The sequence below is a fragment of the Neofelis nebulosa genome, chromosome 6 (assembly GCF_028018385.1).
Source record: "Neofelis nebulosa isolate mNeoNeb1 chromosome 6, mNeoNeb1.pri, whole genome shotgun sequence".
Classification (NCBI taxonomy): Eukaryota; Metazoa; Chordata; class Mammalia; order Carnivora; family Felidae; genus Neofelis; species Neofelis nebulosa.
In genome coordinates, this window is record NC_080787.1 from 68,735,980 (window position 1) to 68,752,778 (window position 16,799).

At 34.0% G+C, this 16,799-nt stretch overlaps 1 protein-coding gene across 23 annotated transcripts in view; it reads left to right on the forward strand.

Annotated features, from left to right (window-relative positions):
* The window catches only part of RIMS1 (regulating synaptic membrane exocytosis 1), a 493,840-nt gene that overhangs the window by 191,354 nt on the left and 285,687 nt on the right, over positions 1-16,799 (forward strand). For 21 of the 23 annotated variants that reach the window (XM_058734401.1, XM_058734405.1, XM_058734406.1 and 18 more), the window contains 2 exons: positions 9,176-9,389; positions 11,883-11,894. In XM_058734401.1, the coding sequence (XP_058590384.1) occupies positions 9,176-9,389; positions 11,883-11,894 (226 nt within the window). Of the gene's footprint in view, positions 1-9,175; positions 9,390-11,882; positions 13,693-16,799 lie in introns of those variants that run through there. The other 2 variants (XM_058734455.1, XM_058734403.1) reach the window with 2 other exon arrangements.

Below are 16,799 nucleotides of genomic sequence, written 5' to 3' on the forward strand. Positions count from 1 at the left end.
GAAATAATCCAAGTGAGGAATAACGAGAGTTTTCACCACAGGTGACAGATCTGTGCTATGCAACTAATCACTACAAAATGGGTTTTTGGTTTGTTTGCTTGTTTATATATGTGTCTTGTATCTGAGTCTGAGTTTTACTTTGCTGTATTTGCATCCTTCTTACTAGATACAATAGACTGGATAGCTACATATATGTATGTACAACTTTGTTAGGACACTGCGTTTATCAAAAGAAATTTGCTGGTGGAGGCAAAATGCTCCCATAGTGTTCACTAAGTGTATATTTAGTATATGAAGAAAGAGAGAGAGAAACAGAGAATACCATAGGAAATCTTAGACTTAGATATTGCTCAAGTCAAGTGCAGTGGAATGAATTAAGAAATTTGACATATATCAGAGGAGTGTAGATAATGTGGAAGACTGATGTCAACAACATCTATCCCAGAATCTTTCTAGGGAATTTATGAAGAAGCCAGAAATCTAAACACTAAATTTCACAGGTTCTCTTGCAGCTAGATTTCCAGATGTGATTTATGTTCCACCAGTCAGATGTACTTGTATGAAACTTGAATTGAAACGGAGTTAAATGGAGCATGCTGGGAAATCATTTTTCTGGACTCTCTAGCAGGCTCCAAGTGGCTATGGTGGTATTTCCAGATCAGAATGTCTCTGCTGAGGTGGTAGGATTCTAACACCAGCAATTTGGGCAGTGGCTTTCTGATTCCATAGCTTCCTGGTTGAGGAACTCTGAGTAGCTAGTTTATGCTTTTGTTTTAGGAGTCATTCCTGGAGGTCAGGTTAAGAACCCACTTCTGTCCCCCTTCCAACAATTTTGTAGCACCAGATTTCATAACTTAGTCTTTTTGTTTAAAAGACTGTGAGGTTATTCCCAACTCATCTCTAATATAAGGGACCAAGCATCATTACAAAAAATTAGTTATCACTGGAATGCAGTGGAATTTTACTGCTCTTCTGTTCAAGAGTAGAATCAGAGAGAGAGTTTTATTAAAAGGGAGACAACTGGGGCACCTGGGTTGCTCACTCAGTTAAGCATCCAACTTTGGCTCAGGTCATGATCTTTTAGTTTGTGGCTTTCAGTCCTGCATCGGGCTCTGTGCTGACAGCTCTGAGCCTGGAGCCTGCTTTGGATTCTGTTCTCTTCCCCGCCCCTGCTGGCACTTTGTCTCTCTCTCAAAAATAAATAAATATTAAAAAATTTTTTTAAAGAGGGGGCAACTCTGTTTTGGGGCCAAAAAACCAATTTTTAACGGCACATATGTTTTCATATCACAGGTATGTGTGGTTATTGGGCTGTCATTCATTACAACATATAAACTGGATGCGTGTTTGCTGATATGCAAAGACTCTAAAAGATAATTTGATTTCAACTTACACTTTTAAGAAGTTTGAGAGCATTCACAATTGTGTTATTATCTTAGCATGCTTTCCTATTTTTTTGCTTTAGCACTTCTTTTCATTAAATTTTTTTAACATTGATTTATTTTTGAGAGACACAGAGAGACAGAACATGAATGGGGGAAGGGCATAGAGAGAGGGAGATACAGAATCCGAAGCAGGATCTCAGCACAGAGCCCCACGTGGGGCTTGAACTCACAAACTGTGAGATCATGACCTGAGCTGAAGTTGGACGCTTAACCAACTGAGCCACCCAGGCGCTCCTACTTTAGTACTTCTAGTAGCATTACTATGTGCCATACTTTTAGTATTGAGGAAATAGTCCAAGTTCCAAATCACCTAGAAAAATGTTTTTGACCAGCTGTGCCAAAGAAACCTCCCTGGTTATTTTAACCAGAACTATTACCCTACAGAACAATTTAATTACATTCCTTGCCACTTGGTATATGTTGTCATAAACTGTTAATTTGTGTTTACCTATAACTTACTTCCTAAGTAGACTGTACTTTTTGGAATCAAGAACTGTGCTTTAGAATTGAGGTTAGTGTTAATTTTTTGACAATAGAGTGTGATGTCAAAATCTTTTAAAGCAAGCCTTCAACCTATCAGGCTAGCGAGATGTTTAATTTCCTTGTCAGGTCTTTCTCCTGGACACCCCTATTGGAGGCACTTGAACAATCTGACATTCTCAGAAGAACTCTCCTAGCTTTAATCTCCATGTTACTAACTTCATGGGCCCTATATTGTACCCTGTTTTATGTGTTCTGTGCCACGGTTGGGAAGGAACACGTAAGCCCTTGCCTTTTTATGCTTGTTTGCACATCCAAAAGCAATTCTCCATGTTAGATGGCTATGCACAAGCCACCCTGGTCCCTGTCCCTCTCTTCATCCTAGGGAAAGCCCTTACCTTCCTTCCACACCTGCCTCTTAGGCTTTTGGAATTTCAAAGCACTAGTTCCCATTCCCTCCTACTCTAGGAAAGTCTGTCCTTTGAAAAGGATAGCCAGGAAGAAAGCTGGAGTTGTCTTCTGGCTTCTGATCACTTTCAGGATGGAGGAAGGAAAAATACAAAATAGAAATAAATGAAGTACTGTGCCAATTACAAAAATTTCTCTTCGTTCTACCATTATCATTTAGCATCTTGCTGTGTACCATATTTATAGTAAGTAATCAACAAATACTTATTAATATGTAAGAATGTCATTACCAATTTTCTGTTTACATTATTTTGCATTTATATAATGATGTTTTTAAAGAATATCTAGTTTTTTAGGCATTCATCTTTATGTCCTTCAAATGTGTGCCATTAATCACCCAAACAACCTGTTTACAACTGGAATCTTGATGTTTCTTGCGTTGAGTGCACATATGTTAAAATAGTACAATGATTATTACAGAATGAAATGATGGGGAAAAAGTCACATCCTGAGAGAAAACCAAGGTTTCTCTATTAATGCTTTCTTTTTTATAGTATTGCATATTTTATAACACCATTTTCCCTCTAGATAATTTAAATCTGAAATTTGTGATCATATGTATTGTCAATCTTACTAATCACTAAGAATATATTGTTAATTCTAAAATTGAAATATATAAATAAATTTCACAACAAAGATTTAATATTTGCAATTCTGCATTTACTGACATTCACTGGCATTTATAATATGTAGTAAAATACGTATTTCCATTTATTATTCATAATAGAACACTGTCACATATTTGATATGTATTAAAACATTAAAACATCAGATACAAAAAATACATATGCTGTTTATGGTTTCACTACAATATCCTGATTCCAAAGGCAAAATTTATTATGAGGACAACATCTTGACAGAGTGAGATATCAGAATAATATAAGGGGAATACGAATTGAGAAAAAGACATTAAAGTTAATTTTACGATACAGTTCAGTAGAGCATTGCAGAAGGTTGCAGAATAAGTAGATTTTGAGGAAGTGGGAGTAAATAAATGCTGAACCAACCTTCCTTCCTTCCTTCCTTCCTTCCTTCCTTCCTTCCTTCCTTCCTTCTTTCCTTCCTGCCTGCCTGCCTGCCTGCCTGCCTGCCTGCCTTCTTTCCCTCCTCCCCCTGCCTTTTATAGTATCTGCTGATAAGTAAAGAAAGAACACAGTGGGAAATAAGTTAAAGAGGTTGCTAGAGACTTTGGTTGGACTCTTTCTTTCAGTGAAGAATAAGGGAGTCCTACCTGTAAGGAAGGGAAGAAGCCCATGAAGAAACAGAGTTGAAGCTGTAAGAGAGTTCTGGGCTGAGAAACAGCATGATTTTTCTTCTCTTAATTCTCTCCCGGTGGGAATGTCCAAACCAGTTTTATAAATATGGACTATTGCCAAAACCAGGAAGGAATTAGAAATACACATGAGAGTTGGGTACAGATGGGTGCAGGTCACTAAGGGATAGCATCCGGGAGGATATAAGTCCTGGTAGAGTTTGGAGATGCTTGTGTGAATGACTTCATAAACTGTGGGGTGAAGCACTTACAAAGAGCTGCCCCAGGCATGTCAGTGCAGCTTCTGGGAGAGCACTGTCCCCTGGCAGCTGTCATCCTTAGGAACTACTCAGAGGGCTAGATTTTTCTTCCACTGAAAGAAAGACTGGAAGAAAGACTGGAAGAGACCTTCCCTCCTAAAATGTCTCATGGAGAAAATGAGAACCTAGAGACCCCACCCTCATAACTCAACTGAGAAACCTTATCTCACCAGCCTTCTTGCCGTGGCCTACTGGAGAAGGACATGTTGCTGCCTGCCCACCTGTTGTGGTCTGGCCCTCTGTCACAGCCTAAGCTGCATACACACATAGGGAACCAGCACTGGGTTCATACATCATCAAAATAGTATTTTGAGTCTTTCAGGAGGACACAGTAGCTTGAAGTTAATTTGAGAAAAGAGAGTTTGGGAATAAGCACTGTAGAGGAGTTGAAACTGCATGAAAGTATTATTGAGCAGGAGTGAAAGGTCTGTGGGAGTTTCAGGACCTGAGTTCATCAGCATAGCTTTGGCTTGTTCATACTCAGCTTTTGTTCATGTATCTTCAATTAGTCATGACAAAACACTGACATTTCCTGATAGTTAACACTTTCCTGCATTCAGAAATGTTTTCATTTGCAAGTTGAATCCGTATTTGTTGTCATCTTTTATATGGGCTTAGAGTAAGATCTGAAGTATGTGAATTCACAATGATATATTCAGATAGAAAGGAAAAGCAAACCCCTAGACAAAAATTAGTTTTCTCATCAATAAAATGGGAATTTACTTCATAAAGTTATTGTGCATTTAAACATACACATTTCTTCTTTAAATTAATTAGGAGGCATAATTGGTCAACTCTTTTGTAGATTTTAATGTCATATATATTCCAGTTTTTCATTTCTTTATAGCACTCATTTGTTATTTAATGATATTTGATGAGATAGAACTGAATTTTTTCCTTTTTTAATGTGAAATACTTCATGATACAAAAGCACATATGTAAAGAATAGAGAAAAAGAATAAAAGATATAATATGTGCCTAACACTCAACTTAAGAAATAAAACATATTCAGTACTTTTGAGGCCCAGAGCTTGAATAATTTCATATCTACATGAAAAAAAAATATGTATTCTACCACTGAGGACGATAAATATGTGTGAAAAAGTATCGTACTCAATAAGCTTAACAAGTTTATTCTACTGGACAGATAAATACATATGCATATGTATATAAAGTTCTTAATTATGTTTTTCAAATATTCTCTGTAATTATTTATTTTTGATCTGTCTGGTCTGTTAATTATAGAGAGAAAGGTCTGTCAAAGTATCCTACAATGAAGGTGGATTTCTCTACGTTAGTAGTTTTATTATTTTTTGGCTTCATATATTATTATATGCAATTAAGTTTAGAATTGTCTTATAAAAAATTATATGAATACTTTTTAAATAATAGATTATCCTTTTTATCTTTAGTAATGCTTTTTGCCATAAATATTATCCCAATTTTGTTGTTGTTGTCCTTAGCCTTTCACTGGGATATATTTTTTCATTCTTTTATTTCAAACATCCTTTCTAGTTTGGGTATATCTCTTCTAAACCTAATTTAGCTAAATTTTAAAAATCTAACATGTTAATTTTTGTCTTTTAATGATGCTGTAGTCCATTATACATATTGTGACTCCTGATGTGTGTTGGATTGTTACTACCATTGTTTGTCATAATTTCTAATTGTCCTGCTTTGTCTGTGTTTGTTCATTTGCTTCAATTGTTGTCTTCTGTAGATTGACTATTTCCTCATTCCATGTTTTCCACTGGTTTGGATATCATACACTCTATTTCAATTATTTTTGGTGGTTACCTAACAACAATGTTAATTTTGTTCACTTGTGTGAAAGTTAAAGCTGAAGTTCTTGGTCACAGAGCCTCAGTACATGTCCCAGGAGCAGTGGTCTGCTTCATAACTATACTCCATCTCTGAATTACTGCTACTGTTTCATTTTTCTCCTGTGAGGATCTCCATACTTTCTCCCCAACTCAAATAGGAATTAAAATTTATTCCTTTAGGGGCACCTGGGTGGCTCAGTCGGTTAAGTGTCTGAGTCTTGGTTTCAGCCAAGGTTATGATCTCACAGTTCATGAGTTCGAGACCTGCATTGGGCTTTCGCTGACATTGTCCTTCCCCTGCTTGTCCTCAATCTCTCTCTCAAAATAAATAAACATTTTTTTAAAGTTATTCCTTTAAATATCCAGTATTTTCAGCATTTTGTGGCAGCAAGATTTTTCAGGATACATAGTCTTCAGTATGAAATTGTTTTTTTTTTCTCAAAATGGACTAAGAACAAAGTATTTGTGTATGAATTTTACAGTTAGCAAGTATGTATTGGCTACTACTAAGGAGAAATATGTCTTAACTATCTTGCTAAACTGTGCATTTGTAATGCTATTTACTGTTTGGTAGAAGAAAGGTGACATGTACAGAAATACTAATAGTATATGGTAAAAAAACCAAAAGACAAAAAGCTGAATGCCTTATGAGTGACCAAATAAAATGCTATGAGATTGTAGCAGAGTAAGTTTTTATCTCACTGGTCACTGCCCTGCATATATTTATTATAAAAAAACACCCCTTTTGATTGGGTCCTATAGGATGGATAAAAGTATTTTGTGTTTGATTTTTTTTAAGTTTATTTATTTATTTTGAGAGAGACAGAGATAGCACAAGTGGGGAAGGGGCAGACAGAGGGAGAGAGAGAGAATCCCAAGCAGGCTCTGCACTGCCAGCACACAGCCTGTCGCAGGTCTCAAACTCAATGAAACCATGAAATCATGATCTGAGCCAAAACGAAGAGTTGGACACTTAACCAACTGAGCCACCCAAGCACCCCAATGTTTGAATTTTTAAAGAACAGTGGATTTTCAAACCATTATACCTCAGTATAAAGCATATACTAAATCAGGAGATGACAGACTGGCCCACGGGTCCAATCTGGGCTTACCATCTGTTTTGGTAATAACGTTTTATTGGAATATAGCCACACTTATTATGCTTATTATTTACATATTATCTATGCTACTTTCATGTTATAATAGAGCTGTGTAGTTGTCAAAGAGACTATATGGCCCACAAAGTCTAACATATTTACAATCTGGCCTTTTACTGGAAAGTTTGCCAACACTCATACCAAATCATGTGCTGTATTACAAAGTAAATTCATAGGGAATCTTTTCCCTTTGCCTAGCTTTTGCATTTATATTTACTTAAATACATTTGATTTGATGGTTCTCACAATAAATATCTATCCATGTACTTCCTCTATGCTTAGAGTTTATATATGTTTCTTTGATTAGAGATATTTCCTTGTTCCCACTCCTTAATAATTACTTTCTTTAATAGAAGCCTTAAGATTTCCAATGCTATTTTGTAAGGTTACTTTTGAAGTAGTTAAGATAGCCCCAGTTGTTTTTTAAAAACTTGAGCCTAGATTAATGGTGCTTAAATTATAAAAAATTTAGTGTACCAAATAGCATTGTTTTTCAAGCCGTTCAGACATTCTTGCTTTCCTTAAATATATCACTATTTCTATGAACTGAAATTAGCTAGCCTTTAAATTGGGGAGGGCTTCACATTCTAAACTACTTTATTTCCTAGAGCAAGTATGTGTGCTATTAAATAGAAAAACTGTCAATTGGCAAAGCAGGAAAGGGGTTTTATAATTTTTAAAGTAATTATTAAAATTCTGCTCAAGAGTTGTTGATGTTAAAAGAAAAATATAATGAAATCCCAGTACTTCAAGTACTAGAGTCCTTAGACATAACTTATTTGATTCTGTTTCCAGGGAGTACCAGTTCCCACAGATATCTTAGGTGTAGAGAATCAAGCTAACTAACTGCCTGTATTAACAACAGCATGTGTGTGTACCTTGTGTCCTAGGGAATATATCCAGCGCACTCGCTCAGTTACAGAGATGACTTTCCTAGGAGTTTCTCCATTGTTGTAATGGCCAATGACTATTGGCTAGGCCTCGGACAACTCTCTCAGTTCTCATTTACAAAACTAAGGCATACTTTCACTGGGGATTCACTGGATGTCATGGTGTTCTGTACAGAGCAGCAAATAGTTTCTATTTGTAGCAGTTGAAGATTGAGGGATTAGGGCTGATGGGGAAGGGAGGAGACTTGAATCACATTAAATGTGAACATTCTTATGGAAAATGGTTTGCCTCAACAACTTTGGTTGCATCCATTAAATAAAGAGTGGTGACAACTCTCATACAAATTGGGGTATTTGTATGAGAAAATATTTGTATCAGAAAAAATCTGAATATTTGCAAGGTGTGGTTTAACACTTTTCACATATCATGGAAGGATTAGTGAGCTCAATTATAATGTATAAGGTGATACTTTATATACTGTATGAAATCAAACACTTGATATTAAATACATAAATAATCTCCAAGAATAGGGGTAAAGGAAGATATTTTGTGGAAGACAAATTGCATAGCATTATAATTTATAATTTTTTTAAGTTTATTTTTGAGAGAGAGACATGTTAGCGGAGGAGGGCCAGAGAGAGAGGGAGAGAATCCCAAGCAGGCTCTGTGCTGTCATCACAGAGCTCAATGTGCAGCTCAAACTCACGAAACTGTGAGATCATGACCTGAACCAAAACCAAGAGTTGGGCACTTAACCAACTGAGCCACCCAGGTGCCCCTATAACTTAAAACGGTATTTTTCCAAGTATACATCATGCTCACATAGTGGGTCAGGGAATCAATTTCCTGTGACAAACTTTTTTTTAGACTGTAATCATTATTAAAATAGAATGAGATAGACTATACCAGAGTACATCATATATAGTTAGCTTAAGTATTTTGTATAACTTCTGCTTCAGTTGTATACACACATGAATGTAGTTGTAAAGTGTTGAGTCCCCCAGTCCAAATACCTTGAAAGCTATTTGTCTAGAAGAAGCAGAGGCGTGGAGTGGACACATGAATTCCACTTTGGGGACCAAAACAGTGATTATATGTTGTACTCGTGTATGTTTCATTGCTAGTAACAAAACTGAGACTAGTGGGTTACATGCTAATACATTTTTTACCAGTGGCCTTTTACTGGAAAGTTTGATTAGTTGAAGGGTAAGATTAGTGGGAAAAATTATTTTATATGTTTTGGTTTCATTCAAATAGCTATACTTCTGTTAGGAAAAATTATTTTTGTTTTTGTCTTCTGTCATTTACTTAGTTTGCTACCGTTTTCTCTTTTGCCCAGGAGATTGCATCAACAATTTGAAAGCTATAAAGAACAAGTGAGGAAGATAGGGGAAGAAGCGCGGCGTTACCAGGGAGAGCACAAAGATGATGCTCCGACTTGTGGAATCTGTCACAAAACAAAGTTTGCTGACGGGTGTGGCCATCTCTGCTCCTACTGCCGCACCAAGTTCTGTGCCCGCTGTGGAGGCCGCGTGTCTCTGCGATCCAACAACGTAAGTGTTCCCTGAGCCTGAGAGGTGCTCTGAATGCAGGTGAAAAGCAGTACACCTGCCAAGCAGAAAACATACATGTATTATAAAGTAGACACAGGCATAAGTGTACACATTAATGTGCCCCTTTCCCATTTTCTGTTTTTCATAAGGTTCATAGTAGTGGAGTAGTGATGAAATAATAAAAAAAATGCTTTCCATATGCATCTTAGTAAATGATTAAAAACCACAAGATTCAAACCAACAGATTATTTGTGGGAGTAAATTTACTTTCTGAAAAATGTAGTAAATGTGGATTTAGTATCATGAACTAGAAGACTCTTAAAAGTTGTTATATCCAGTTCTTCTTGTAAAAAGAAGAAAAAAAACTTAGTTTCTACAACGTTTGTTTCAGACTGAATGAGGTAGAATGTAAGGTGACCTGGGTAGCATTAAATGTAACCGAAGACAACATATATAAAGCAATAATTAGCTTCTATGAGAGTAATTTCCTATTTACTGTTGTGGTAAAGTATATAGTGCTAGGTTTCTCTCATGGAAACTATTTTGATATTTAAAGAGTATGTCAAAATACCCTTTTTTAAATTTGGGGGGATTTTTATACTTATTATCTTCTCTATGAGATGTAGTCTCACCTGATGCAGTTTCCTTATTTGGCTTAAATGAGAGCTACTTATGTTATGCCTGTGCTTTAAATATATACACTTTGTGAGGCACTGAGATGCTCATTTAAGAGAACTAAATATTCCTTATGAAGTACTAGATAAATTCTAATACTTTAGAATACATTTTAATATACTTTATTATATACCCTATCTTAGTATGGTAAAATTATTTATAGGGATGTTTTCTTTGGGTGAGTTTTCTTTGATGTAGGTCTGCAATGTAATATAGAACAGTTAAGATTATCATATACCTAAAGAATTCCCCATGTTTCTCTAAGTAATTTCATTTATTATCTAATCATATATGCAGTGTAACATAGTACAAAGTTATATTTAAAAATAATATGGAAGCTTTATGCACTCTTGATATTTTCCTAATTGAGAAACCCATGGCTAAAATTAAAATCAATCTCCCTATCAACATTATATTCATTGGTAGTGTATTTCAATTGCAAGTAGGGTATTCTAAATATCCCTTCCAGTGAAATTAAGATATTCAGTAAAAGAGAAATGTTTTAAGGTGAGCCCACTATTATCTTTGTGGCCTTGGGAAAATAATTAACTTCCCTGAACAACATCTTCTTTATCTATGAAACTGGATAGTAATAATTACTGTATATGATTATTATGATAATTAAATTAAAATCTAGGTCTTTATGATATATATTTAAGAGGTATTTAGGTGCCATTCTGATGACCACATGAGTTTTCCTCCTGAAAGTTCTTTAGTTAATTATCATATGTTATATTAAGACCTTTTTAAAACAACCTTGGGTTAAAATAGTATCTGGCACATAAAGAGGTGTACAAGAACTATGTGTTAACTTTCTCATCTTTAGTGTTCCTAAATACACTGTTTTGGAATGAATTCTCATAGATGAGACCTGGGAATGATATACAAAATATTTAAAAAAACATTTGGTGTAGGGGTAAAGATGCTGTCAGTACATAGTAGTGTGCAAATTAGCAGGGTGGAAATGCTGACTGAGCACCTATAGCTGTTGAATGTTTGTAACTTCCCATGATAGGTTTGAGGAAAACCAATAATAATACAGTTAACTAATGAAATATTAAAATTACCTGGGTTAATCTCATGTTAAAGGAAATTGAGCTAAGATGTACCTCTGCTTTGGAGACACCCAAGCCTAATGTAGTCTATCTGTCTCTATAAGCCCATCCAATTTGGACAAAATATTCAAAAGAACAAAATAATAGAAGGCATAACTTTAAGGCATGAGACAAAAATATTGTATGAATATATTGTGTTGTTTTTTTCCCATGACATTATAAGTGTTGAAACGTATATTACATATAAATAGTGCTTGTGGAATAATTTAGGACTACAATAGTTAATATCTTTTTTCTCATTTTTATTCTTTACAAATATTTCCCATTCTTAGATTTTTCCAAATTGTAACTATAAATATTTTGACAGTAATTTGATAAAATTATTTATATAATTTTATGCATTTTAATAAAATGTCTTTTCAGTAATAGGAAGACTAAATATAATAGTGAATTAAGATTTCTTTCTGAAAAATGTTTTAAATATAGATGTAATCATCAAGTACTAAAACTTGTGGAAATTATAGTGCCCAATTTTGGTATCTACTATAGTAGAATTAGTATAGGTGCATTTTCAATGAAAGCTTGAACATGAGTATTTTGGGGAAGAGTAAACATTTACAATGCTTATAAATACCTATGTCTGAACACTTTAAAAGTAATACATAATTGTTTTCTTAAAATCTATTAATATATGCCTTATTTTTGTTTTTCTCTTCTTCTTTTCCTCTCTTTTTACTCTGCTTCCTTGGATGCTTTCCCAAAGGAGGACAAAGTGGTTAGAATCCATGCTTTCTTTTCTATAATTTGTTATTATAATGTTGTGAACTTTATTGAGTGAATGTTTCACCTAGTGTTGTCAGTCACTATACTTTCACAAAGAAATGGTATACTAGGAAAAACTCATTCCCAGTTCTTGTGGAAAAATAAATAAATAAAATGGACATCTAGGGGCATTACAGAGTTTTATTATTAATAACAGGTGAAGTCCGGGTAGTTTGAGTTCATGGAAACATTGATATTTATAGTATAGTTTAAATCATTATGAACAATTTGTCCTCTTAGCTTTCTGAGTTTTGATGATGATTCCATCTGCAATAAACAATAAACTGCAATGGAACAATAAATCCCAATGGATTGTCCCTTTCTCAGCACTCAGTAGATGCATAGGCAGGTGATTTAAAATTTTATTGCAGAAGGAATTGAATGTACTGATTTAGTGGCAAGACTGAATCAAATCAAATAAAAAGTCAAAATAAAATGATTTTTCTGTAGAACACAAGTAGCAGAGCTGCCATATTGAACCACATTTTGCCCTATGCCCCTTTTTTTTCTCTCTGATGCATAGAAATCACTCCCGAGAGTGGTGAAAGGTCACTTTTCGTTCTTATCAGATATAGAAACCACAGAGGCCGGGTTTAAGAAAATAGGATCCTAGTGGAACCATTAGTCAACCTGTCTTTTGTATACAAATTATATAGTTTCATGTGGTATAAATTACAATTTCCCCAAAGCTCAGTAATTTCTCAGCATAAGACTGAGGCAGTACGTGTTTTGGGTTCAATATATCAACTCAGCTGCCTTTGTTCAACTGTTTTAAAGTTTAAATGATGTACTGCAGTGCATAAGTAGTAAGCAAGGCATTAAGTGAACATTAATCTGTGTTTTTAATCTTGATGCTAATATATGTTCATCACTTTTTCTTTTATTATGAGAAAGAAATCAGGTTGAAAGTTATATAGGGTAGTTTGTTTGCACTAACTGTGTTTTCCTGTACTAATGATGGCATGTGAGATCGTCTTAGGGGCTTTTATTTTAATGCATTAATGTACTATGTTAGAAAAAATATATATAACTAGAATATCACAACTTTGGTTTCATGAATATTACTTTGAGGGAGTCTGCATTTGAAATGTAGATAATTTTAAATTCCTTTAAAGAATAAAAATTAAGTAAATAATAATGCTGTTAATAGACCTAGTGGTAAGACTTCAGCCACACCTATAGGGTTGGCGGGACCGGTTGTCCCTTTGGCAACACTTCCCGTAATGGTAGGTTATTTGTGCTTATTGTGATTTCCTGACTCTGTAATGAGATTTCAGGTGGACTTTGTGGTTTTCAGGCTAAAAATGGAGTGGAAAGACCTATAAAATACAATCATTTTCAGTTATTTTCTTTATTTTAATTAGAATGCGTATATCTACCATTTATTTTTAAGTACTTTGTCATAATTTCTTTTAAAAACCTTTTTAGCCTATTGAGGTTATTCAAAAAATTGCCTTTCTAGTTCAGGGAAACCAAAACCAGATTTTGTTTTAGCTGTATTAAAGAGAATAACTGAATATTAAAGTGCTTGATTGTTGGTTCTTTCCCTGTTCCTCTGAGCTCTTTCATTTTTGGTAGAGAAATTATAATTTACAGGTGTGCATGTGTGTATATGTTGGTATGAGTGGCAAGGGAAGAGGGATAAGGGTAAATAAAACTTTCCTAAAAGCAATCTACATCTTGATCAATGTAATAACAATGAATTCTACTTAGTCTGTTATATTGGTGAATAAATACTACTAAAATACTAATATGTATGATATAAAGACCTAAGGACAGCTAACATATAAATATTCCTCTTATTAAGTCTGGCAAACATATTAATGACTATTTTTTTGCAGGCTGGTGCTATTTGATTTTAAAACTTCACACTTAGCTTAAATCACCTCTAATGATAACTTGAAAGACTGTGTACTTGCTTATAAGGAAAATGGCTGTCATAAAGAATCACTTTGCAATTGACACATGTAATAGCTTATAATAGGAGAGTATTTTATATAAGTGTGTATAGTCTCATAGGTAAGATTATGGTTATTTATTTCACTGAAAGCCCTCTTCGATACCTAAGTAAATAGGGATAGTACAAAATTCTCCTCAGTCTGTTTAAATTGCTTTTGACTTTGTTTTTTACTATCTATTTGGTACCAGAGCATTGAATTTAGGTAATTCCTTTGATAACATTAACACTTTGCTGTTGGTAAATCAGCTTCCTTGAATCCTTCAAGTTTAATTCCTTTGAGATTTACCATAAATTTTCATCAGTATTTCTTTTTTAGTGGGTGAATGGGATTGGTTTACAAATATAGCAACTAAAAAATGAACTTGCTACACTTCTAGTTAATCTTTATTTTCACAAAATGAGTCATGTTTTATAGTAAATGTCAGCAATACCCTGAAAAACGGAACCCTATTTACTCATTCTTTCCAAATGTGAAAGCTGCACATACCTACCTTGTAAGCATCATGTGTCAAAAAATACTTTTTTATATCAAGATAATAATTGAGGTACTATGTTTACAGAATCGTGATTTTTTAAACAGGCTCCTCACAGCTTTTCATTAATGGTTGTTTTTAGAAATCACACTAAAAGATATGTTAATGGAGGAAATATGTTTTTGTAGAAACAGTTCATAAAAGGTAGGAGTTCGGTAGAATGGGGCAGTCTCAGCCGTGTCTGGAACTGGTTTTATCATAAAGTGTTGTCTGTGGGATAATTGATTCTTAATGATACAAAGAACTTTGCCCTCACAGACTGCTCTTAAATACCAAAATGATGATTTTGGTTTTCTTCTCTTACTAGGGTTAGATAAAAAGAAGCAAGTCAGTAAAATCAACTGCATTAAAAACGGATTTGCATGATCGTATTCAGTGTTTATTTTTATGATAAGAAATCTTCTAAGAGTTTTCCATATTTAGTCCATGGTATGGTGAAACATCTGATCATAACTTTCAACCTTCGCTCTTTGGAAAAAGGGGCTGTTAGAGTTTACCTAGACTCACTTTCCTGTTCTCCTGTTCTCGCTTTCTTTTTTTTTTTTTCTTTTATATTTTTTTAATTTATTTTTTAGATACTTTGATGATGGCTTTTTCTGCAAGAATGTTCTCTTAGAGTTTCTTCTCAGAAAGATAATGTAAGCCTAAATTAAAAACCTTTAAAATATAGACAAACATATTAATAAGGAAATGTTAAGGTGCACCAAGGGGAGAACTTTCATTAAGCAATTTAGTTGATTAGGTGTCTCAAGGTATTTCTTATTTTGTTGTGCTTATCCTACAGGGGAGTAACACATCAAGTTTTAAAAACTATTGTGTTAGATAATTCAGAAAGTTGTAAATTTTTTTATTTCAAATTTGTTTTAGGAATTTGCTTCACTGTTTTTCAAGGGCATGGAATCTTAATCTCTTGTACTTAGCATTACTATTCTGGGAATATTTCTTAATATTCAGTAATCATTAAGAAGTTTGTAATCTTGGTTTTGCTCCACCCAAAAATCATTATTTAATGCACTTATAAAACCTGTTTCATGAAATTACCATTTCACAAATCAACGTTAAATACAGATGCATAGTAAGACAAAGAGAGTTCCACTGGAGTATAGATAAAATAGCCTCCTATAGTATAACGAAAAGGGCTGTGATAGAAACAGCTTTCACAAAGCTAAAGACTAAACCATGGATGAACTCCCTAGTTTTTGTGAACATAAGTTGTCAGATCTCTTGTTTATATATCTAGGAGTTGAGTTACTGAGTCATTTAATAGCTCTATGATTAACATTTTGTGGAATTGACAGTTTTCCCTAAGAGCTACACAGCAGTTTTTAAGTTCCAATTTTTCACACTCATCAATACTTGTTATTGTCTGTATTTTTTTAGCCATTCTTGTTGCATGTCAAGTGATATAGTATCTCATCATGCTTTTCATGAAACTATTTTTAAGTAAAAATTATTAGACTGGTTTGATATCTCCAAAGATTCATTTTGATTGTGTGGATTTAGATTCTTACATAAAAATGCTTCTAAGTTAGCAATTTCTCAAGAAAGTTTTTTTTTTTTTCATAAAAGGCTAGTATATTCAAAGTATTAGAAGTTCAGTTTTTTCATTCTCTAGGGATTCTTTTTGTCCTTTGTGTTAGAATAATGTATTTATTAATCTATATGAATAAGAACAGGAGCTCTGTTGAATTTAACATAACTTAGAATCTAATATCTGTCTTTCTAGACTAGCTATCCCTAGGGTACATACAAGTAAGAGATTTTTTTTTACTTGTATTTTTTTAATTATTATGCAACATAATAATTAAGACTATTTTTTAAATATGCAGAAAGAACTAGCATCCTCAGCAGATTTACCACTCAGCCATAGGTCCAAAATTAACACACAAACTGAAGCCCAGAATGAAAGGGCTATTCTTCTTTCTCTGTGTATGAGATATTTTCTTGAGGGACATGAGCTTTTAGTAGCATGTAAACAGATACACGTAAAGACTAAGTAACAACCAGATTTTCTATCCTCTGCCACTCAACTTTCAATATATCCCTGATGTCTGCCAGATTTCATTAGCAGATAGATTCCCTATTATTGTGGCCGCTATTGGGGAGTATATTACAAACAAACAAAGTGTATTTTGTCTATATTACTAAAGTCACTCTAGCTCTCTTATGGTAGCTTTTTACATGGTATATCCTTTTTACATCCTTTTAATTATATCTACTTTTGTCTTTGTATCTAACGTGTGTCTCATATTAACAGCATATACTTAGGTCTTGTTTGTTTGTTTGTTTATTTTAAAGACCACTTGACAATCTCTGCTGTTGTGATTGGATTTATAATTCATTCATGTTTAATATTATTAATATG